This window comes from Bombus vancouverensis, chromosome 11 (genome assembly GCF_051014615.1).
Source record: "Bombus vancouverensis nearcticus chromosome 11, iyBomVanc1_principal, whole genome shotgun sequence".
Lineage (NCBI taxonomy): Eukaryota > Metazoa > Arthropoda > Insecta > Hymenoptera > Apidae > Bombus > Bombus vancouverensis.
The window spans coordinates 3,849,760-3,875,373 of NC_134921.1; the positions used below are offsets into that span (position 1 = coordinate 3,849,760).

At 36.5% G+C, this 25,614-nt stretch overlaps 1 protein-coding gene across 3 annotated transcripts in view; it reads left to right on the forward strand.

Moving 5' to 3' along the window:
• The window catches only part of LOC143303342 (uncharacterized), a 341,675-nt gene that overhangs the window by 123,216 nt on the left and 192,845 nt on the right, over positions 1-25,614 (forward strand). For all 3 annotated transcript variants that reach the window (XR_013059526.1, XM_076622706.1, XM_076622707.1), the window contains one exon: positions 17,904-17,948. Coding sequence is in view for 2 of the 3 variants with exons in the window: in XM_076622706.1 (XP_076478821.1) it covers positions 17,904-17,948 (45 nt within the window). In the remaining variant the exon portion in view is untranslated. The remainder of the gene's footprint in view (positions 1-17,903; positions 17,949-25,614) is intronic.

Sequence of the window (25,614 nt, forward strand, 5' to 3'; positions counted from 1 at the left end):
CGAGGCCAGTTACTCGCGTAAGCGTCGAAGGCACGTACATAGTTTTGTGTGGTAGGTTATGGTTTCCTGTTTCGCCTGACCGCATTGCCAATAAAGATCCCGGAATTCGCCGATTCCACGCGATTTCGTGCACAAATACGCGTGACTCGGAAATTTTGTTGTGACGCCAGCTATGAGACCGGCGACGACGACGACGACGATGAAGGAACACAACGATGCTTCATCGTAATACCACCGTAAATTTTCCTTCTCATGGGTGCTCGCGTGACTCTTGCTCTTATTATACCGCGTAATATCCGGTGCGAGTCGCGAGACCGGCTACTCCCACGCAACTGCTTCCGCGACTCGCGTTTCCTGCCAGTTTCTTGGTTTTCCCATTCGTTAATCATCCTTGACTACCGCCTAGCCTCGTTTAAATTTAAATATACTATCGTAAACTACTATCGTAAATATACTATCGTATGATTTTTCCCAACATCGAATTTTGAATACCATTAAATGTTAAAATGAATTTGTTTTTATTTGTGGCGACTAAGTTTTACTTGGAAAAAACGTACGTATGTAGGTTGATTATCGACATAATTTCCATTATTATTGATGACTATCTGCATAATTTTTGTCTAGGTTTCATTTCTTTTTAAATCGTATTGTTAGATAGACCGCAGATTATGCAAATTCATATTTTTGTTAATATAGAATCATATAATATGAAAAACTGTATAAATTGTTGTAAGTATAGTTCTTTCTATTATACTTGATAAGTAAAACAATTTTTTTTCGGCATCCTTCTTTTCCATTATATTTCTAGAAATATGAATTTGCATAAAAATCCGCAGTCTATTAATGCAATTAAAGGAATGGAACCTAATTGGAAATTTGTTTTATCTGCCAAATATTATAGACACTACTACATTCTAGATATATTATACATTTTTATTAATTATTTACATTTTGCGCATTTTTCACTTTCAAATTTCTCGTGAATGCATAAAAATCCGCTATGTATCGATGATCTTTTATCATTTATCTAACAGCTTGCGAATATCATCGCGATAGAAACTCGATGTCTTTGAATCAATGAAATTCGTAGAAATTAAAGAGGACGAACAGTTTATATAATTGAAGTTCAATTATTTTCCTCGTTATCTATTATTTTTCGTTCACATAATACAAACTGACGTTTAGATAATGAGTGAATTCAAAGTTCAATTCTATGGCCGATAACTGAAAGTTAAAATAAATGCATTGTTACGGTGTTACAAACTTTTATAACGATACTACAAAATTATTATATTTATTAAATTATATTATGCTGTTTATGCGAATTCAGTCGGACAGAATTCATTTCTATACCTACCATGCATTTATGATTCATTAGTCATTTGATTGTTTGAAAGTGTGACAACGACAGCGTTAGTTCGTCGATCACGGTAGACTACCATCTATACCTTGTTTACTCTTGAATATATGTTTTACTCTAAAAAGGTTGATTTGTCCCAACATTAATTAATTTTTGAGAACTAGATACTACGTATGATTCGTTACACGTTTGGATTACCTGAACGTTTGACATAAAAGACAGATAACTTTAGGCTGATGAAACGTATCGATAAATTGTTTAAAGCCTCGTCTATACTAACAGACGATTGTCCGCAGACACGTGTCATAGACAATTCGCATCTGCCTCTCGTAAAGAATTCGCAGACAACGGGAGACAAAATTCAGGTCCAGAGACAGTCCGCTGACGAAAACCTAGTCTACACTGACAGACAATTATCTGCAGACGTGTGTCCATTGTAATGGAAAACATGAGACAACGTTCACGGATAAATGTTGTTGGAAACAGGCAACACGCAGTGCAGTTCAATTATCTTTTCGCTGGTAGACTATTTTGTTTCGACTTTTTTTCTTTTGCCACTATCGTAGCGCGTCTTTCCATTTTCGGATCAATTTTTTGTAATAAAATGTTGGTTACTTTTCGACATCTGCAAAATTCTTAAGATCAGAGCTGTCTTCTAGACTTATTTCTGCAAAAAGATCGTTTCCATGCGGATGACTAAAAGATCGAAGTCAGTAGAAAATTTTTACCTACAAAGTATCATATAAGGGTTTTGTATATTTTATGTTTTTTATTTATTATATACACTACATAAAGTATATGTATTTTATTATATATTTTTCTTTAAATGCATAAAAATCCACGGTCTACTTATAACTTTCGACTAAAAATCTACCTATTCACAACAGTTTCATGATTTTTTGTTTTTTCTTCCGCAAATTAAAAAATATACAATATGCCCGATAAACCACAATAGCATAATTAGATGTGGCCATTAGGGATCTGCGAATTCCCGCGGGTATCCGGGTACTCGGGCGTAAGCGTGAAAAATGTGCGACATACATTATCCGTCGATGATCGTCAGATCAGATTGTCTGCAGATGAGTGTGGACGGCTAGCTTAACGCTGCACGTATCTTTCTATCATCTGACTTTTATTCAAAGTTATTGTGGCTAATATCTTATTTACTTTACTTTTTATCTGGAATCTTTGCCTGGATAGTCGATAACTCGCGTGCTATTAACGTTTATCAGATTGATTTGTATGTCAGAGTGATTGGATAATCGATGTACTGTGATTCATTTGAGAAAATTGTGATGGTTTCGTGAAAATTTCGATAACATTGTTAGTTTCGATCGATTCGAAGGAAATCGTTCAATTATGTTGCTGAAATTTGAAGCTTAAGATTTTTCTATTGAACTAAAGGAAAGTTCTTTATTGTGTAAAGAAGGAGAGAATGACTATTTTCACAATTTTTTAGGAATTTCTAGAAACGTTCAAGAACGCTCAAGTGAGTATTGCATCAGAAATTCCTTAGAAAAATTGTTATCAAACGTTTTCTTTGGTACTAGCAAATATTTCTCCGTTTTAATCATACCTATGTTGTTCACCTCGTTATTATATTTAACGCAGTTTGCGTTACACGAAAGTGCTGAGAGATATGTAACTCGAAACGTTGGAACTCCTCATCTAATCCTCTTCAGCGTAGCGAGCTAAAAAGACGTTGAATAAAAAATACATCTCGTATTTAACTTTAAATATCTGATAAAAGTTGAAGTGAAAAAAGATGCTTCTTTTAAAAAAGCATACTTTTTTAAACGATTCATCTTTGATCTACATTATCAACTGACAATTTCTTCTCTAAAATTTTTACATAATTTTATGGATCTTTCCAATGAACTTTATTAAAATGTATCTTTCGTTGATTTCTCGATTTAAGAATCACGATCGATGCTACGAAATAAAGTAGCTCTCGAAAGTATTCGATCGCCTTTAGAAACAGTGTATCTTAAATTTAAATTTTAAAAAACGGTCAAATTTGAAACGGATTCGACGATGTATATATGTAGAAGCTTCAAAGTATTTATTAGAAGCGTATTTGCTAGTCCTCGATATATAACGTTCAATAGAAACCATTGTAGCCGAACCATGAAAAAATATACACTAACTTCGTAGCGAATTCCGAGATTATTGACTACTCCATTTCGTATCACCTTTACATTGCTCTTTGACAAACTCTCTACTATTGCCAATTACTTTCATCAGCCTTTTAGTGCATTTGTGTAACATTAGAACTATCAAACTCGTCAAAATGACTGACTTCAGACTCTTTCTTTTTTTTACGATTACTGAAAACATACAGGTATTTCTACCAAGATTAATGCCGATTTTTATTCGGATAGAGAAATTGTTTTAATTAATTTCATTTGAATCATGATTTATACGTTACATAGAACATTCAAGCGTATTTAACAGGCTGGTAGTTCCAGTGTTAAACAGAAAGAGAAACGATTGATTTTCAAGTACATTGATGAATTTAGAGGAAAACCATGATTTTCGACGCGTAGGATCTCGTTCGTTACAGCAAGTACTTCCCGTTTGCATTATTTATACTTTAATGTTATTCGTGGCGGTTGACTGTTCGCCGGAAGTATCGTAACGACACGTCTCTCATTCGTATACTCGTATATGGTTTCATGAGAACTGTGACGCCGCGGAAAAGGGTCATGTGAACGTGTCACGGGCATGCAGCGTGTACTAGCGTCGCGAATCCGAGCTCGTGGGACGTTGACCGAAACGAACGAATCGTTCTTGCTCGAGAATTGAATTCGACACTTTACACGGGACTTGCGGTAAGCGGATCGCCGATCGAATGTTCCTTGTATCCCTACGAACATGCAAGCAATGCATATTTTCAGATCGAATTGATGGAAGTTTACCAATTTCTCGTTTCAAAACAGTTCGTATGACAAACGCAGGGGAGAATGAAACGATTGTCGTAATGCAAGCGGATGGTAATTCGATGATTAGATACAGGGAAAGGAATTCGCCGATGAAATAATCGTTTATAAAAGTTCGATGGCATTACTGACATTCCACTTGCGAAAGACCTCGGAAGAGGAAAGATTTGTTCGATGTTTATTCCGCGTTGTCTGAATTATTATCGACTGGGATTTCTCTCACTCGTAATCGCTTCTTGCTTAACACGATAGAACAAAATACTTTGAAATTTTAGTACCATTACGGGCATCGAGCGAAGTTTCGTTCCGAGAAGTAGAATAAGCTACCAATAGCCAGACAGAGAGAACAGTAATATTGATTTGATGCTGTTAGTTTTTCGTAAGACGCCGTATAGACCTGTACTAAATATATATTAACCGTCTATTTGGTTAAATGAATACAATATGTCGTATCTCGACCTGGGCAACAGTACTTTGCCAATAAGACTTCACTATGTTACTTTACCAATATCACTACGGTAAAACCTAGATTATCCGAGCAACTCTTGTTTCGAACGTTCAATTATCCGAACAATATCGGCTATATAAACTTCTTTCACCATACTTTCTGTACATTCATCAATCAGATTCTCAATTCATTGTTAAAGATATATGTGAGGAAGAAAGATTGACAGAATTTAAGGGAGATATAACAGTAGCGAAAACAGCGATGAATAGGATAATATTTCTGCAAACGGTATTCAGCGTAGTATAATATATTCAGAAGCGTTCATAGCTACAGAAACATGCTTGTTGGTACGCAGGAACAGATGGTATGAAGCATAAACAGAAAGCAGTCCTGTGGAACTAGTCATTTAAAAAAAAGTTTTTAATTTATTGGTTTAGAAAAATTGCGAAAACAGATTGGAAGATCAAGAAGAAAATGATTCATGAAATGAGACATGTACATATAGGTAATAATGTGCAATAAATTATCACTTTTCATATGAAAAGCAGTCAATATTGATCGTTCGGTTATTAAAAAAATTCGGTCACCCTATTCTTGTTCAATTAATTAGTAGTTTGTCAATTTTTATGCAAATCCACATTTTTGAGTATACAGATACTTAATTGAAAACGTAGAATCTCATTGTCGATAAAAAATTGTTTTACTTCAAGTAATACTCAAGTACTATAGGAAGCACTATACCTATTTTGAATATTTTATATACCTTTCCATATCATGTGTATTTTGTGTAATTTCGTACTTTCATCTTCTCTATAAATGCATAAAAATCCTCAGTCTTATAATTAATTTTGATAGTCGAGATCCTACTGTATTTTAGGCGAGACAATAAGCAAGTCATGAAATATCTACAGCGAATATCTTAAAATCCTTTAAGCTTCGATTTCGAGAGCATAATCTGCTAACGAACGCACAAACCCTTGGTTCTTCCAGTGCGAGTCACCGAAAGAACTCGGCAGTATTTCACAGCTCGTTAGCGCAATAAATTCTGCATTCCGGCAGGGACGAGAGACAAAGTGGCGCGAACGGCGTCGCTTACCCTCGAAACGCCTGGAAAAACAAGGCGAACCAGCCGATTTATACAGCGGCGTATGCAACCGAACCGACCGTGCCTATTATCCGAGAGAAACAACATTCTATCGAACGATGTTCGTTTTGCAATTCGCCGAGAGACTTCAGTTCACTACACAGCATCCATAACAATGCTCGGAAGAATATATTAGTACCTTTGAAACGGCGATTTATATTTCACGTGAGACTCGACGGCGAGACTTTTTCTACTTATTCGCCTATTAGCGACAAGGGTTGGCATCGCCAGGCGAGTACTATCGTCTTAGTAGCAAAAGAACCGCTCATAAATATGTTCCTCTATCTCTGAGGCACCCTCTCTGGTTTCGAGGCTCGTATACGTTAATTAGATGCCTCTATTTTGATTTAAAGACACTGTTAACGAAGTTCCAGGAATGCACGCGGACTAATGCACTAGCGGTGAGACTGCATAAGGAGGCTTGCTCCACCATGGGAGAAGTTGACGCACGCCAATCCCCACCATAGTTCACGTGGACGTACGCTGCGACCCGTGCCTTCTTATGCCACGTTCACAGCGTAGATTTAACTCTTTTTTTATGCTCCTCAATCATATGGTTGCGCGGTAGTTAGTGGTCTTCTTCTATGTTATTATTCGTTTATAATAATAACAATCTAATTTACAATGTGTAATGGAACTTGATTTATCCGAATTTTGTGAAAGGGTAAACAGTTTATACAATTGATGTTCATATAATAGAAGTTCACTTATTTTTCTACCATATGCGATTTTTCGCTTATGTATGTATGTATGTAGTTGGAATTTACGTTCGGATATGTGAATTTAACCAGTAATTTATTTAATAGTGCACTGCCTAGGACGGCAAAATTTTGTTCAAATAAGGGACTTCGTATAAACAGAGTTATAGTGTAACTACTTTATTGTTTATCCCTTAATTCGCTTAATACATCAGAATATTAATTAGAGAGTCGATATATGTTATTAACGTACATGTAACGGCAACTCCTGTATAGAAGAGATGCACGTGTCAACTGTGCGGTTTCGATCCATTTCCAAGAGTATCGCATTGCTCATTAGCTGGAACCATTATGTGTAATCAGGGTTTAAACTTGATAGCGGCTTGGAGCAGTGATACTCTTAAGGACTACCGCAGTTTTAATTGTAAGAGTCGCGGACGTTATTGTTTTGGGATACCGACAATCGACAAAACGGCCGACATTCTCTGTCGCCCGTCACCGAGAATCGCGTGCACAAGGCCGTCTCAGGTTTAAATGACACTTTTTAGTCATACGAAGTTATATGTACCTTGAATAACATCATTCCGTCTGAGCTAAATAATAGGGAGCTACGTACTTATTCAATAATTGTTCTGACATAAAAGAAGTTAAAATTCTCCCAATGTTCTTGTATAACGTTGTTCAATATCCAGGATACCCACTGGGTGCTCACTTCCAGAATTCGTATAATAAACCCATTTTATCATGGGTAAATCTTAATCTTACGAATTTACGCGCGTTAATTACGCGTAATAATTACGCGCGTAAATAATGTTGCCTGGAAGAAAGCTTGAAACCGGTTTTCAAAATATATAAACGATCGTTAATTTTAATCCCATTGGTTAGGTATTTCACAAACACACGCAGAGCGTACATTTGTTTGAATCTCGATGGTTTTCATAGGACCTCTGGGTAAGGGGATTCTCGCCTGAGCGATAAGGATTCGTCACCCGAATCTTTCTAATGGATAAAGTCAATGTGGTCTATAGTCTGTAGTCATTATATATGTAGTACTGTAAATACTTTTATTTATTCAATAACAGATTATAGAAATATGAGATATCATATTTCTACAAGTAGGCAAGTCGAGAACCCCTATACGAGAACGACTATACGAACTTTGACTTAACAATTTTCTTTGTTTAAGGGTATGGGAAAGATATTTAGCTTCTAAAAGGTTCAAATCGCGACGATCCGGGCGGTTTTTTAAAAAATTATCGCTGAGAAGCGAAACGTTTTCACAAGATGTATTCAGGTGGGCATCCAGGTGCCCGAGTATCGGCTGAACACTCAAATAAAAGAATTCCCTCTTTCCAACTAAGCTTCTGTTAGTATGTATGTTATGAGTTAGCCAAAGAACGCTCCATTTCCCAGCGACATCCTCTGAGCGTGGAACAAGAGTCGTTGATGGAAGCTCGTTTTTAACTTTCACACCTTGCTGTCATGCGCTGGAAACGCGATTCAGGGTACGGGAACAAAAGTCTTTGCCAGACACGCGGTCGCGTGAATTAAACGCGACCCGTGTCGTTTTACTGCAACGTTAGACGCCGCTTATGCGATATAAGAGTCGATGCACCTTCCACGTTTTTCTGCATGCCCGGGAGAATAGCCTTATTTTGCGCTGATATAACGGCGATTAAAGCGTTTGCCTCCGCGTTTCTTTTGCTGGCTACCAATTAACCACGGCTATGGGTATGCGAAGAAAACATCGGGAAGATCGCACGATCTCCCACGGTCGAAACAAGAAGGCAACATTGTCGTGAAACCGGAAGACTATGGGGTCCTGGGTAATCGAGGAATCTCCATGAACGATAAATTTACACCGCTTTGCTTAAACGATGGTCAATACTCCGATTCGATCCACGATAAATCTGTGGCATCTGAAGAATTTTTAGTGATCGACTATATCCTTTGTTTCTATGTACCTTGCGAGATGATAAGATAAATTTTGATTGGGTATTTGGAAACATGATCCATATATAGTGACGGGAATAAGGGGAAATTTGTAAAATAAGAAGCACCTGCACAAGAACAATATAATTTTACAAAATGGGTTTAAACACGGGACGATACGGATCGGGAGACAAGACGTATCGGATCACTTGAATAATAGGAGTTGCCTCGCTGTTTATTCGTTCGTATAATAGGAGCTAGTTTTCATATAGTTAGGTTTTGCTCATTCGTTCCAATCATTAGTTTTATTCATTCGTCTGGGTACGAGTGGAAACAGTAATAAATAATTGTTGAATACTAAAAGCGAAACATTAATTCGTATAAGCGATATATCGCGTGATTGGGAGTCGAATAATAGAAGTTCAGAAACATATTCGGTAAACCGGATACTATAATGACATTAATTCTGATAAACCAATTTTGGATAGAGACAGTTGTAATGTTTTGTTCTATGAATCGAAAAGAATTCGTTGCCTTTTTTATAAATAGAGCAAGCGTAATATGGAACAATAAGAATACACCAGAAAAATAAATGATAATATTAGTTTCGGAAGCTCTGACAGAATGAAAGGAATGAAACTTTTCATTCGTATAAAAGACAAAAGAAGTTCGTGCAAACAGCAAGCATTCGACTCTAGTCTCAGCTGAATGAACCAAATATGACACATTTTTTAGTATGCCGCAAAATTTTAGTAATCAGTTTATGCATACCATAAGATGAAGAAGATTGAAAATCGCTGTTCTACGCTATAAAAATACGCCTATACTCTATAATCTATAGCAGATTTAAGGCTTACACATTTACCGTATCAAACGCAACTCGAACTTCCGATAACCAATCAAATAGACATCAACCTCCCCTCGCAATCTCCTAAAGCGATGCATTAAACCCGTCTGGTCCCTCATAAAGGGATAACGAAACGGGGCATTATTTTTAGCGGTGAAAGGAGGAGGAAAACGAAAGAGGGAGAAAGGGGGAGAGCGAGAGAGTGCTTCTTTCAGCCCTTGTCCGCGTGACGCGACGGCGCGGCGCGGCGACGGCGGCGGCGGCGTAATCCAGAAATCAGATTAAATGTCGGATATCCTGCACGGGGGACGAACTCCCTTTCCCGTGCAGTTTGTGAACAGCAGGAAGCTCCAGTCATTACCTCGCTTGGCAGGGCCCCTCGCGCGTATCCTCCGCGACACACTCCGATTCACACATTCAAAAAGTCACAGTATGTTGCACACGCACACTTGCCAGTCACTGTGCATCGACCATGCAAACACGTGAAACGACCAGCTCGTAAATACATACAAACGCATCACAGAAAACCAGAATAGGCGCGCCTATCCCGTGTTCCCCTGGAATTTCATATATTCCATCGATTGATTTTTGACGCCGCTGGAAGTGCTGTCATCGGATGATTTGCCTTGACGTTAGAACGTGCATTTTGGAATTTATTACGTACAGTACATTATAGTGGTTACTAGCGATTACAATGATTCTATATGTACATAATAACAATACGTAATATATAACATATAATGTAGTTTTTTATGCATTTATAGGAAATTTGAAAGTGCACAATTGCACAGAATACAAAAGAGCAAAGTATAGTGCTTTCTATAATACTTAGTAAGTAAAAACACTTTTCACCGAGGTTTTACTTTTTTCATTATGTTTCGAAAATATGAATTTGAATAAAAATTTACAGTCTGTAACATAATACACGCAACACATAATACATAATAACTTAATGATGTAGCAGAGCAGCAATACGTTATAGGAAAATATATTTGCTCGCACATAACAAAATATAGTTTTCTTTAAATTTCTTTTAATTATCGATATCTCTTTTTTTTCTGAAGCTATCAATATCCTTCTCTTTTGTTTAAATTATCGATATCTAATGTGATTCCATTTGACATCACACTACCCATAAACCTTCTAAATTATTTCGTGCAACGAAAAAAAATTTTGTTTTTCATAGAAAGGTGGCATAATATCATGATCGAGTGACGCTTAAATACAGTTCCACCTGAAGCAACCATCCATCTCAATAGTTAAGTACACTCCATTAATCCATGAAATCGACGATGTTTCTCTAATAGAGACACTGAAAAACGACGATTTCCTTGACCGGCGACTGCGTTTACCACCACTTAACGTCACGAATTTCCGCCGTTTTCCGCCCGAATCATCAGTCAAACGAATCGTTGGTGCCAAGCTGTACGTTAACCAACAACGATTAGTCTCTTTCCCTAATTCGAAGCTCTTTATTTAGCTCGCCACCCAAGCAACAGGAAGAAAAGAACGTCGCGTTAATATACCGGATGGCGAGCAATTAACTGGCCGTTTTGAAAATAGCGTCACGTCGTGCATTATTTTTCATTGAACGCGAGGAGCACGTATACAGTCGGTTAGAAAAGTATCCAGTCGCGCCAGTATTCTCTTTTCAGTTCTAAATTGAATTATCGACGACTAAAATGTTACATTTGTATGAAAGAAATTAAAATAACAGGTAGTTATATACTATATATAGTCATATTGTATAGTCATTTTTATCTATAAAAATTTATAAAATTCCTATAAGATTTCTATACAATTTCTGTAAAAAACAGCGAATTAATCTAATGGTCTCGATTATTGAAACATAATCATTCACTGTGCAATCTGTTTTATTTTGAGCTAGTACCGTGCAGTAGAACGATAAACATTTGTTGCAACTTTTTTCATAGTTCCAGATAGAATATATCGTAACTAGATACTTTTATGACTGACTGTATATGGGGTCATAACGTAGATGTGGACGTGTTCGTGAGACGGTGATAATGAAGTTAGCAGTACGTCACGCAACGGAGGCTTAATCACTAACATTTCTCTAATATCGCAGTTTTGCTAAACGAGCTAACGTCTCACGTGCCTGGTATCAGTTACGAAACGTTGTTATTATTTCACTGACGATGGGTGGAACGTGCAAGTGACAATTATGCAACGGGGATTTCACAGCGATGTTCTTTGTAAAATGAACTCATCGACATTATGCAATCGGAAGGTACATAGATGTATTTTTCGTTGAAAAGAAAAATTAAATCGTGGCTGTTCTCTGTATTTTGATATTTCTTGGTAGGTTTTGAAAAATTGTAGGTTGAGTCTCTGGAATCGAATAAAGTTTTATTTGTAAACGGGTACTTCGCTGGTTAAAATATTGTTAGTGTAGTTAGTAGTAATTCGTGTTAAAACGGAATGCCTAGTGCTATCGAAATTTTAGAATACTATTAGTCGTTAGAACTAGAGTTGTTAATTTTGCAAATAAAACATATAGAGGTAAAAATTTCTGTTAGAAATTTGTATAGGTCTGTTCTAGTTATAATTCAATTTTTTTCTTTTTTAGCAAGCAATTAAAAAATTTGAAAGATTATAAAGTATCGAGTTATTTCGCAAATTTTACTCGAACCTTATTCTTAAGATTTACCAGTCCATTTGTTGTAACAACTTTTCACACAATTTCTCCATAACTTACATAAATCACCGACTTCGTCCCATACCCCGCAAATTAACGTCGTTCTTGATTAATCCCATACCTAATTAAGACTGATTCCGCTTAATTTTCGATTTCCTTTAGAACGAGAAAATTAATGCACTGCCGGTTGACAGCATCTCCACTGCAAAAGTGCGTATTTTCTCGATATAAGAGAAAAAAAAGGTCGCGCATAAAGATGCAGGCTTATTACGGGTTCTTCAAAGGAGAAATACACCAGATTGGAGATCAAAGAAATCGATACGCGTTTACGATCGGTACGTAGCATCGATGCAGGACGGTACATACGAACGAATGCAGAACAATTCGCTGCTCGTTTGGTCGGGCAATTTGGCCAGTTTTTGGCCGTTCCCAATAATCATGGACCGTAGCTGGTATCGCAAATAAATCGGCGCTGTCATGAATAAACAGGTGCGTTTTATTGCTCGTAATTCCTGGCTATGAAATCGCTGCGCCGAGCACGAGAACACGCGTGTAGAGACGAGGAGAGAGAAAAAGAAAGTACGAAAACAGAATGAAAGAATGAAAGAAAAGGGGAAGGGGAAAGGGAAAAAAGAAAAAGAGGGGAGAATACGGAGAGAGGAATCGATTACTGTCTGCCGCCTCGTATTAATTATCGAAGTTACCGGTGCCACCCTTCGTGGCTTCATCCGGTTCGAGTTACGCCACGCGCTCTCATTAACAATAGCTCTACGGACCCTCGTTTCCACTTGATGCCTGCAGCAACAACGACTCTTTCGTCTCATCGTCGCCAGGTTAAAAAAAAATTCCAACGTCTCTTGACTCCTGACGCGTTCAGTAGCGCGCCTACCTTCTGGTCAATTTCATTCAAGAATTTGCACTCTCGTACTTATACAGTGTTTTACGGTTCTTGCTTTCAAATGGTTTGATATCGTGTCAAATAATCAAATATTTGTTAATATTAAATCACTTTAAAATTTGTCGCTAAAGTCTTTCGTATCCTATATCGCGCGTTTATCAAAGTAAAAGCTTTTAAAGCTATACAAAATATGTAACTTCTTAAACTATGGTCTTGCTTTTTTTATTTAAATCTTCCCGCGTTCTATGAAATGTTTGAGTACAAGTGAAGGAATTTTCATTTTTGAAATACTTAATTCTTGGTTTGTTTTTGGACCATTTATAAAGCGTTTATAAGATATATAATACAATATAATCGTTTGTAAGTATAGTAAAGATTTCTGTGGAAAGAGACGATTAATGAGTCCATGAATAAATTTAAGTGGTTTTACATTTGCAGAATCTTAAAAATTTATCTATATTTCATACATGTATGATGGCAAAGTTTCGAGTCGCATCTCATATCCTCGTGACTATAATTTGCGGAACCTGTTCTTTATTTGATGTTCATAGCAATTATTCTTTTATATTTATATCACAGAAGGAAGCTTTCGAACGACTGCTTTCCTCGTTTATCCTTTACTGTATTCAGCACATATGTAATTATTTCGTAACCAACTATTTTGAAAAATCTAATCTCTTTCTCTTTTATGATATCTTGGAAATCTTAACGCCCCAACGCCATGTAAAAATTTGCGACTTTTCGATTCTTTTACAAACAAAACCAATTGCAATATTCGCGACTGTATGCTCCTCTTCAAAAGACATTTGTTGAGACTAAGACTGAATTTACAAATGCTTTATGAATTTTATATGCGTCGTCAAATCAAAGCTTAATGACAATATACGAAAACTTGTCTTTGATCCATCATGCCATGCTATTTGAAAGAGAACTCTTCATAGTTTTCCATTAACTTAATTACAGAAATTTGCAATTTCATACGTTTCCAACTGAATTGCCAATCGCAAATATTAAACATCTAATAGTTTCCAGTGTATGCTTTAGACCCTTATTCGAAGTTTCCATTTGATCCTTTCTGTCGACGCGGCAACGCGAAAATAGATGATTTCAGTCCGCTATATTTTTCATCCGTGTTTCACCAGGTGCTACAGAGACCAAAAAGCGAGATTGTATCCATGGCGGCGCCCCATGGTAGCTGATTGCTCGCTTCATAATTTAGCATATTCCCGGGAATGTAATTTCTCTGTCGGCCAGTTGAGTGTGCGTTTGTCCCTGGCAGAAGTTTTGTCAGTGGGACCCGCGTTTCTCCTGCAATTTCCTTTCCGCCGTTCATTTGTCAAGGGATCCCCTTAAGCTCGACGATTCGACACCGCTCGTACCGACGCGACGAGACGCGACACTCGCCTTTAATTTTTCAAGCTTGGGCGCGCCATGATCGCCGCTGTTTTTCTTCCCCAGCTCGCTTCCCGTGTTTCCAGAGCCGCGTAATTATTCCGTGACGGCGGTAGCGAGCATCATTTATCAGGATGAAGGTCCTTCCTGGCGTTTCTCCAAGACGACAGCCACGACCGTGATCGCATGATCGCGACTGGCCAACTACCAATGAAACGTTCCTGAGGTTCCTGAAACGTTCTTTGACAGTACGAGAGAAATCGACCAGACTGCGTTAATCTTTTGACAAGTGGTGCTGAGTTTGAGGATATGGGTGCCGGAAGGCCGTGATGGCCAGGTTATTGGGGATTTAAAATATATTTGTTAGTTGGTTGACAGTGTGTGTGGAACACTGGATGATTAGATTTGACAGTATATGTGCTAACATCCTTTTTTCGCTGCTTGTAAATTTGGACTCTCTATTCTACTATTATTAGATCAGGAAAATTTATTAACCAATAATATTAGTGAATTAATAACTGACAAATCGTTAACTTTAAATCGGACAATTTTTTAATTTTACATTGAAAAAGACAGTCGGTTGTTTCATAATTTATAAAACTAACTTGGAGAACTTAGAAAGAGAGAAAAAGAGAGAGGCTCATAAAAGCATTCCAACACTTACAGAAGTATTTTTTTTATGAATATATTATATGTATTATACGAAAATATTTGAAATATCAATAACGCTGTAACGCGACGCAACTATCGTAATTATAATAATAAAATTTGAGATCAGTGCAAAAATGTATATAGAAAGTTACAAGACAATTTATTGCAAATGTACACTTAATGGAAAATTAGTATACAATATGCTAAAAATGCTTTCACTAATTACTCTTGTATCGTGGGTTATAAATAAGATGATTAATTGAACAATTGGTCAAATACATATTTTAGTGGTCCCCTCGCGAGGCATATACTTTCAATCAATTATCTTTCAAATTTGACCAATATAATCATCATACTCGTGTCTCGTTAGAATAGTGAGATGTCAAAATAATACATTACAATATTTTACATATAGTATAATAACATAATATACACATGTATATGATAAATTAATATAATACATAATAAATTATGCAAAAGAAGTAATTAATACCGGTGACTTATATCTTGTAACATATAAAGTTTCACTAATATTACTTCAATTATGCAAGAAGGCCCAAGATCAGGGTATTATTACCAATATTAAAAATTATAAAAATCATGAAGACACTAATTTATCATCATCACTATTTATCGCATCAATGAAGCGAATCTGTACTCTGTTGCCTGAACAAGGAATTTTTTGTATTAATAGAACTATACAACGATCGTACTATACACTGATTAAATATACATAGCGTATGTTAAAACGAAGTCTCTGGACAGGTAGGTTGCAATTTCGAAAGTAGAGATCTCGTGGGACGACTCGCTGCTCGGTGGTTTGCGGATCTGTCCAATTACAGATTAGTCACACCACAAGAATCGGGCCACACCGGTAGCTCTAATCGCCGTCAACTACCTTGTATCTCAATTCGTCGTACGCCCTGGAATATTGATTTTTTGTTGGCCCATCCACTTTTTTACCAAACATCTAACGATCGCAGATCGTATTCGTTGCCTTGAGAAGTTTTCGAACAGATGTTCTTTTTCAAAAATCACCAATTCTTCCTCGGTGGTCCTTTGAGTCATAGGTACTAATGTAAGGGAACTTTCCTAAAAGAAACGCGTAATTATAGAAGCTAACTAAACTTTCCAATATTGTCAATCATTTTTATAAAACTCTATAGATACCTTTCTGTTTTAGTATTGTGATTTTAAATAATAGTAGAAAGAAAGTACAAAGCATAAAGCGCTTGAAATTTTGTTACTCATCCCAAATCGCAATCTTCGTCGTGCATACAAATTGTTCGAACAATTTCCACTCTCGATCTTCACAGCTCAACATAACACCTCCCCACAAACGTCCATACCGAAATCGTATCAAACCCAAGTAATTCCTCTGCTGAGATTACTGCAGCAAGGTAAAAGAAAGAAAGGAAACGAAGCTCTTTCGAACGCAATCGTCCAGGCCAAGCAGCCCATCAGCGTCCCGTAACAAAAACGTAATCGCGCGCCAATCGTCATAATTACGGAAGCTGGCCGGGTTCGTGCGATCAGAACCGTACATCCGGGTGTACACGTACCGAAAATCTTCAGGTGTGCATGCGTATCGGGGGAATTGAACGAGCCGTGTGGTCCTTCATTTCGCCACCTGTCCGCTAGGATAAATGATCGTGGCGCGCAAAAGTCGCCTCGCGAGACTCTGATAACGCGGTGCGCTGGTTAAAAGGAAATTACGGCTTGTGACCACTGCACGAAAATCTGCCGCGCCCTCGAGGACCACGGATAATCTGCTGTCATTGAGGAGGGTATAATGGGCCACCCTGGACGCGTTTTATTCGCGGCAGAGTCGTGTTTTGTTTTGGCGATCGTCTCCTCCAGCGAGATGAAATTCCTGTTCGCCGCAGACCGTGCGAAATTACGCGGGAATTCGAAAGGGACAACGTGTCTCTGTGGTTTTTCGTGCAGTTTTGTCGGGCAACGAGTGGGCGAGATACTCTCCTGTTTTTCGAAGGATGGATTTGGGGCTTTGAAGAGTGTTCGTTAATGTTTGTTACGCGGATAATTGTTTGATTCTATAACGATAATTAGACCGTAGATTTTTATGCAAATTCATATGTTCAAGAATATAACTAAGAAAGTAAAACAACTGTAGAAAATTGTTTTATTCATCAATTTTCACAGAATAATCTTTGGATATTTTATGTATCTTTTTGTGTTATTTGCATCTCGCGCGATGTAACAGTTTCAAATTTTTTATAAAAAAATAATATCCGAAATTTAACGATAATAATTTGTATCAGACATTTTATTTTGGTAATAGCGAATTATCAAAGAAAATTGCATAGTGATGGTAATAATGACACCTTATTTTGAAACACCATAGAAAGATTCGTTTGAACTTTAGCTCTGCGAGGTAGAATAAAATAAGTAGATAGTGTGAAATACAAATAGAATAGCAAAATGAATAAAATAAAAATAACAAAATAGAAAAAAATTTTAACAAGATATTTCAAAATTAAAATAGATTTTGCGATAAATATTCAAATAAACTTTTAGCGGCACAAATGTATAGATTTCTCGGTAGAGGATAGCATAAATATATTCTATGTTTTATGCAGCGTGATTAGAGGTGTTAGAAGTAGATGGGATTTCTTCTGATCCGTGTTCTTGTTTTTCGTGGATTTTGTAAGATGAATTAGAGGGAAGTGTGATAAAGGATGGAGATAATGTGAATCGGAACAGGAAATTGGATAGATTAAGAAGATTAATTTCGTTTCTCTTTGGCACACCAGTGCAGGAATGTTGATTGGTGCATTAATTTTAATGGCACGAACATTACCTATACATCACTTTTTTTTAGAATTCCATATGTTATTGCGATAATATGTCAGGAACCTTTTTAAGGAGATTTATTAGGTCATGTTTTTCTAATGAAATTTTCATATTGTTACAGATTCGAAAGATTTGCGCTTTCCGCTGGAGGAGCATTTCAATCTTGGTAAATCGATCTATTTCTATTGTACTTTTAGAATTATGTCTTATTTTATTATTACTTAGTGTACTATTTACAATTATATAATTTCATATTGATGCTAAATGATATCTAAAATTTAATAATTAATGATAAACATCTTAAGCGAATTAAATATCTTATAAACAATGGAAAGTAAAATAATTTAATCAGGAAAAATTGCGACTATAGAAGATTGCAATTAGATTCTGGCTTAATTCTTTTCAAAAGATATCAATTACAATTTGAGTGTTACATTAATTAATTTTTTCCCAAACCTCGTTACAAGAAAACAGAAATATGTTTTTTAAATATATTGTTATGTACAGTGGCTGCTTGTTACACGTGTCTATATCTGTGAAAAACGTTACGTATAAATGGATAGCTACTGACAATTTTATAGACATTTCAAGAATCAGAAATTCTTTGTAATTTGATATTTCAGGCTTTTACAGTGATAAAATATCACGTTATTGCGCTATTTTTCGGGAGCAGTCGTGTATATCTGGCATTTGGCAGCAACGTTTCGTAGACATGGGTAGGTTAAATAATATGAACGATATCGTGAATTCTGTGTGTCAGCTATGAATCAGTTGAGATACACATATCGGAAAGTGTCGTAAAATTAAATATACAATATTTGGTCATATAGAAGATAAATCAAAATATTCAAAACATTCGTCATATTTTTGCACCCAGCTAAATAAGTTTTTCAACAATTCCAGCCAGTTATAATAAAAATAAATAGGAAATGCGCGAGCACCAAGTATACTACTTGAGTTTCTCACTTAATGTTTAGGTTCTATGCGTATCTCTCTGTCTGCACGGTCCCATATTACGTACGTCTATACATGTATGTACTAGAAGACTGTTTCGATTTCTTCTGGTTCTTTTCTTATTGCAAAAATACATTTCACAATTTCTTCATCTTCTAAAAACAGAATTTTTCCTGTCACAAAAGATAACATACCTCTTCCTCTGCTCATAAATCGAATCTCGACGAAATTCTAAAACCTGCCCAACCTTTTCTAACCCCATATATGCTGTTCTATATCTCCGCAAGCCCTGGTAATCTTTGGAGCTCCGAAACAGGTGTATCGAAGGTTTCCGGGTCGTATCGCGTTATCGTACCGGCGCAAGTATCGCGAACGAAACGACGATGTCACCCGTGAACTGTGCTTTTTACAGCGTCGATTAGCTTATCAGCGACGGCGTAATGGCGACGAACTCGGCTGGTCTGGCGACGCGACGTGCGCAAAAATAAGCGAGAACAACGGGACAGGGAATATTTTCATCTCTCGTTTTGCTGTTTCGTGGAACGTTACTTTTCAAATCTGTGATTAAAGATCGCCAACCGTCATAAAGTGACCCAATTGCACGTCGAAACGACTACTGGCTCGGTTAAGTACCGTTTCATCGCGATCCAAGGAAACTTTATCGAAAACCGGGTAGCCTGACTAACGCCTTATCTCGGGAGCCGGATGAACGGCATAGGGAATATCGATGGTACAAGCAAGAAAAATGGATCGCATAGGAACGTATCGGGAATCGATACAGATGATACTCGGTTGTCACGTGAATAAGAAGTTGTCGCCTCGATACAGTCACTTCTACGCTCTTTGTTTGGTCTGATAAGATTAGATACCTGGTGCCTTATTACGAGGCAAATAAATTTGGAGGTATACGCGAATCGACGCGTGTATCCCCTCGATTTCGATTGCTCGATACTAGCTATGAACGATTAGATGGGTTTAGTTAAACAAAGCGCTAGTGGAATATCAAGGTTTGTGGATATCATAGATATTAAGAAATTTAGAAATCGAAATTTCGGTAATATTCGAAATTTTTAATATTTGAAAATTTGAAAATTTGAAAATTTGTTAGCTGGGGCATTCGGAAATTCGAAGATGCTAAAATTCAAAGGCATTATTTCCTAAATCGAGACGATTTGCTTGCGATCCCGATTGTTCGATAGCATCAAACTGGGAAAATATGAGAAATTTATTCAAATAAAGAAGTTAGTAGAAGACTGGAACGATGGAAATTTGTTTGGTCTGATATTGCAATTATAAAGTTATACATAGGCTTATACTGGTTTAGATTACTAGAAATAATTTTGTGAACAATGTTCGATGGTGGTTCGGAATGCGTTTAAGGCCTGGAGAAAGTATGTGGAAATTGTAGGCACCTATATGCATAGAAGGAGGTTAGATACACGTTTTTTCAGTGCTACAATTTTCTTTTTTACGACACACGTATATAAATGTCTTATTTGTGGTACATAAGATGAATAATTTCTTGTAAAATTCTTAACGAGAAAGCAGGTTGTCTTTTATAGAATCACAGGTATGAAGGTCAGACATCTTATTCTGCAATTTTAATAAGATTGATTCATTAAGGATAATAACCACTTGATGTACGAAAGCGATCAATGTCTTAATCAGAAATTATTCTTTATTACAAATCTAACACAATGAAGACTCAAAATATGGTCCAATATGATATAATCGGCTTCATAACTTAAACGTAACGTAATTATTCAATTTTACTGGCTATAGAAAATTAAAAGTACATATGTTTATGTTTGAAAAATTATTTTTTGAGAATGTTCCTTTGAATTTTTTATTACTTTACTACGTCGTTAAAAGCTTCATCCTTTGAAGAAATTTGACATTAAAAGAAGACTTGAAAAATATACAGAGTTGGATGTACCCTTTTTCTTGCTTTCACATTTTTATCTCCAGTCTGTCGTCCCTGACTTCTCATTTCCCAAGAACTCAAGAACTCGAGGAAGCCTAGAAAAAAATAACATTAAAGAATTCGAAATCTGTTGGAGCGTATAAAAAACAAATATGTTTCACTCCTCTTCCACGCGGAGGCCAATTAAACTGCAAGTATCCTCGCGTTCTAAGAATTTTTTCCGCTTCCCGGTAAAACAGACGACTCGACAGCGTTGACTGCCCTCTCTGATCGTGGCGCTGCGCGTCAAGGCTCGTCACACGAGTTTTCTAATGCATCTGCTTCTAAGTAAATGTGAGGCAAAGGAGGAAAAAAGATGACTATGAGAAAGAAAAGGAAAGAGAAAAAACGGAGGAACGTGTCCCCGGTCGCGCGGAGTGCCTCCGCTGGAAAACGTGTTTAAGTGCACACGCGGCGGCGTCAGCTCTTTCCACGATTCGTTAAGTCGTCTCGCGACAGGCACACGAACGGCACGTAAAACAAATATACGCCGAGTGCCAACGCGGTGGACCTGATCAAATAGCGGCGTATCTGTTAAAATAAGGTCAGACGGCTGCACCTTATTAAATGCAACCTTGTTTCCCCGGGTATATTCCGAGACCACTGCGGAAACCTGGAGATCAGCCGGTCTGTGTGTTTTCTTCGTTATGAAAGCCTGTTTCGTTTCGTGCTTCTTCCATCAACCTTGAATTTTTACGATTCGTCTTTATATTTCATTCTTATATTATATATATACTTTGGATATTTCATACATCTGTATATATATAGATATACTTGTAGTATTTCACAAAGCGTAGTATTTCTTATGATATTTCGTAGTTAAAACAAATTTTTGCCTAGGTTTCATTTTTCAAAATTATATTTGTACAAAAATTTATATAAATAGCCGCCCGCGTTCCATTAATAATTTTTCATGGAATGCAATATATTTATAAATACTCTGCTTAGATTTTTCGTTCGTTATAGTGTCACTTTTTTCTTTATTCTTGAATTTCTGTAGAGACACTGTCGAATCGAGAAAATTTTTTATGTACGTTAATTCTTTGTTGGTTGGACAGTAGAAGCTTTTTGAATTTTAGAGTTTTACAAAGGAATTATTAAATAAGGAGATTTAGTATTTGGCTAAATCAGCAAAATTGCTGGCATTGTTTCATTTATAATCACTTTTTAGTTGTCTCGGTAACATTATGCAGAAATTTTGATTTTTGTGCCGAGGTTAGTGGAATTACAGGAATATTGTAGAATTTTTTAACTGGCATGATTCCACATCAATTAAAGGGTAACAAAGTTTGAGATAAGTGGAATAAATCCGATAAAATTCTTGATCGAAGAATTTTGTTTTAATTAAGAAAGCAATGAAGATTGTTATGATATCTAATTGAAAAATTTTATACAATCTAATTATATAAATTTCCACTTCAGAGCATATTTATGGCTGTAAAGTCATACAAGGCTAAAAAATAGTTATAAATTCTATAGTAATTAGAAAGTAGCATATCTAACATCATTTTTGTCTACTTTGCAATTTACATTTATGAAGGTGATTGGTCCACTTATTCCAGGAATACAAAAAAGTTGCCACCACTTCATCATTTGGCTTTTAACAGCGAGCAAAAGGGATCGCTCTTATTTGAAAATAAAATATTTTTCACTGAGTTCGCGTCCCATTTTCCCAACACGTGCCCGATAGACGTAGGCGGTCGTTAACGTTATGCGAATTTTTATGAGGCATATTGCTGCGTTGCCGCCGATAAACGCAGAAACGTGCCTGTCGTACACCATCACGCGATTAGGCCGAAGGTGAGGCGACGAAAACGTCATCGTCGAATACATCACGATGCCGCGCCGCGTCGCAATACGTGTGCCAGAACACGTACTTATGTTTGTCACGACATCCGCGCGATGAAATTCGCGTGTCTCTCGGCGCGTCGAAATCGCCACAACCGATTTCTTTTTCGCTGGAATTTGACGACATTCGTGATACGACACAGACACTGAAGAATGGAAATGTACACGTGGTAATCACGCGCAGAATTCTCCGAATGCTTTTACGCTGTAAATATAAATCATGTAATTATATGTAATTATAACAAAGGCAAATACGGTTGAGTTTTCAAAATGGAGTTCTTTTGGATTTTAGCATTACGGCAGTGCATTTTTAGACTATGTTATTTCGTTATTGGTAGACATTTTATTGTGTAAAAGTTTCTTGTTCATTCTGGGAAATTCTCATGAGTTTTCCTTCAAATTTGTAGTTTGTATACATTTCTACATTCTTCTATTTTCTTTCTCAACGCGTTCTTAATGTTAAACAATTTTTAAAAAGAGTTTCGATATCGTAGAAAGTTAAAAGGCGATAAAAGTTTATGAGGTTTCGCATTTATCGGTAGAAGAAAAATGTGACCCGAAGGAATTAATGAGTACAAATGTTGAAACTATCAAAAAAATGGTAATGAGATACTTGTGAATACAGTTCGACGCTTTCTTGTTAGTACAAGTGTCTTCTTACCATACACATTTTTGTAAAAAGGTGTTAGACATTGGCATAACTGTAAAATGTATTTTACATTTATAAATAATAGATAAATGTAAAAAATTGGAGTCTGTTGATACAAAAAGAATTCAAAATTCTCCAAATTTCACCTGTATTTACCAACCTTCGATCTCCAGAAAGATATTCATAATTTAATTCTTCATTGATATTACGAATTCCAAAGCAATCCATAGTTTAACGAGCCATCGTTAGAGCAAATTAAACTCTATCTTCAGCGTATACATTTCTCCATATTTATACAGATAAGAGAAGACAAAAGCAAAATAGTAAGGAAAGAAGATAGTCATTTGATGATGGGTCGTCGAAACGCGAAAGGAATTTTTTAAATGGCTCCATCAGCGGTGCTGGTTGATGGACAAGAAATTTAATCTCGAAGAAGAACGCTGTTATCTAGGGTTGAAACTGCACGACGTGTGGTATCTAACCCGGCTGAGACAACATTTGAGGAAACTTAGAACCTGAGCCTCGCAGGTAGATATATACGGTTCAGAACCGCTCCTCTCTGCTCTGGGAAAGTCAAACAGTCAAACAACCACGCGCACCAAGTGTTGACTCGCGGCATACATTTGGTAGGAACACTTCCCCTTCGCCTCGCAAGACAAACAACCTGTCGTGATAATGATACACCGGATAACGGCAGATAAAAGTGCAAGGCGCTGCTGCCCGCCAGGAATCAGACGAATATTGGTAGCGTTTATTCGCCGGCGAACGAGGAAAAGGGTCTTTGAAAAATTGGACCAAGTGTTATTCGAGGTCTCGATGTCTTGGACGAAGGATAAAAGTCGCTTCATCAAAATTTTAGGTTGCTTTATTGCGAGCTAAATTCAAAATCGGAAGTTAAAGTCAGATTCGTTGATTAATTGTAAAGGTTAAACTAGATTTTGATGGGTTTTAGAACAGATTTCTTTGGAGGATTTTGATACCGATATCCAAAATATCAAATGATATCGTTGAAGACTGGGAAATTTTCATAACGAAAGTTAAAGTACGATTTCCTGATTAATTTTATTAAATTCTGTTTATTAAATTCTGGTGAATTTAAAATCAGATTTCTTTGGAGACTCGCGATATCGCAATTTGAAATATCAAGTGATAACGCTGGATAGAGCGAAATTTTCGTAATGCAATTAAGGTTAAAAATTCTTTCATTAATTATATCTACGTTAAAGTAGATTTTGATCAAATATTGGTCGAAAATTTTTTCTGTCGAATAATTGCTAAAGAATGCAGTATTTCAATAATGCAAGCGTGTTAAATAACTTTCTAAGCTAAACACTCGAAGCCATTAACGTTCCAATGAAGTTTCTTCTTGTAACGTCACTGACCAATTATGGACCCGATTATAATTTTGCGACAAATACAAAAATCCAACCACATCGAAATGCCAGTCACAGAAATTCCCACATTTTGATTTTCATTGGCACAAAAATTTGACTACCGATGGCCACTAATCACGAATAAATTACGGTCATATTTTATTTGGAACGAAATAAAAAATAACAATTTTTGAAATAACGAATTAGTTCAACTAATTTATTAGCAAATGAGAACAATTTCTCCACAGGAGCAAATGGAGGTGGTATAACGTTACATTTAACAAAGACTCTCTTTACATTTGAATACTCTTTACAGTTAGTACTAGTTTTAACTTATATTATGTATACACCAGTTTTACATTCTTATTTCTCGAAATATGTCTCGAAATTTCCCGAAGATTGTTTAAATATCGAATAATATGTATTTGTGTATGCGAAACGCTTTAAGGAAATCTGTATTCCTGGCGCAGTTCAAAATGTTGATCTAAAAGGATAACAAAGCATTTGAGAAATCGTTTAAAGAAAAATTTATTCGAATGCAAAATACAGAATAAAATAATATGTTATTTTATTTTATAGTCAAATAATGAAAAGATCAAAAGAAAAATCATTTTATGTTCAAATAAAGTAACGTATAATTATTTCACAATAACGTATAGCCAAACAAGATAATATATTATTCGGATAAACATTTTGCAAATATATTGTTTGAATAATAGGCAAACTTGCTACGAAGCCTTCGAAGCTTCTACGCTTTCAATTTCGAGCGAATTTCGTCGAGTTCGAAGGAAGGAACGCTCCTTCCGGACCACGCTTTTTTCCACTAAATAGGAGCAATCATCTTCCCTGTATTCACGAATGCTCGGAGGTTATCCAAGCCGATTTTCAGCGTGGGTGCACGCGAGGATCGTGAATCGTGAACTACCATCACGAGAAGAGAACTGAAAGAAAAGGGAGACACGAAAGAAGAGAAGAAGAAGGCAGCGACGAATCATTCCCACAATTACGCAACCAGGTTCCCTGTGCCCCGTCCTTCGAATTCGTC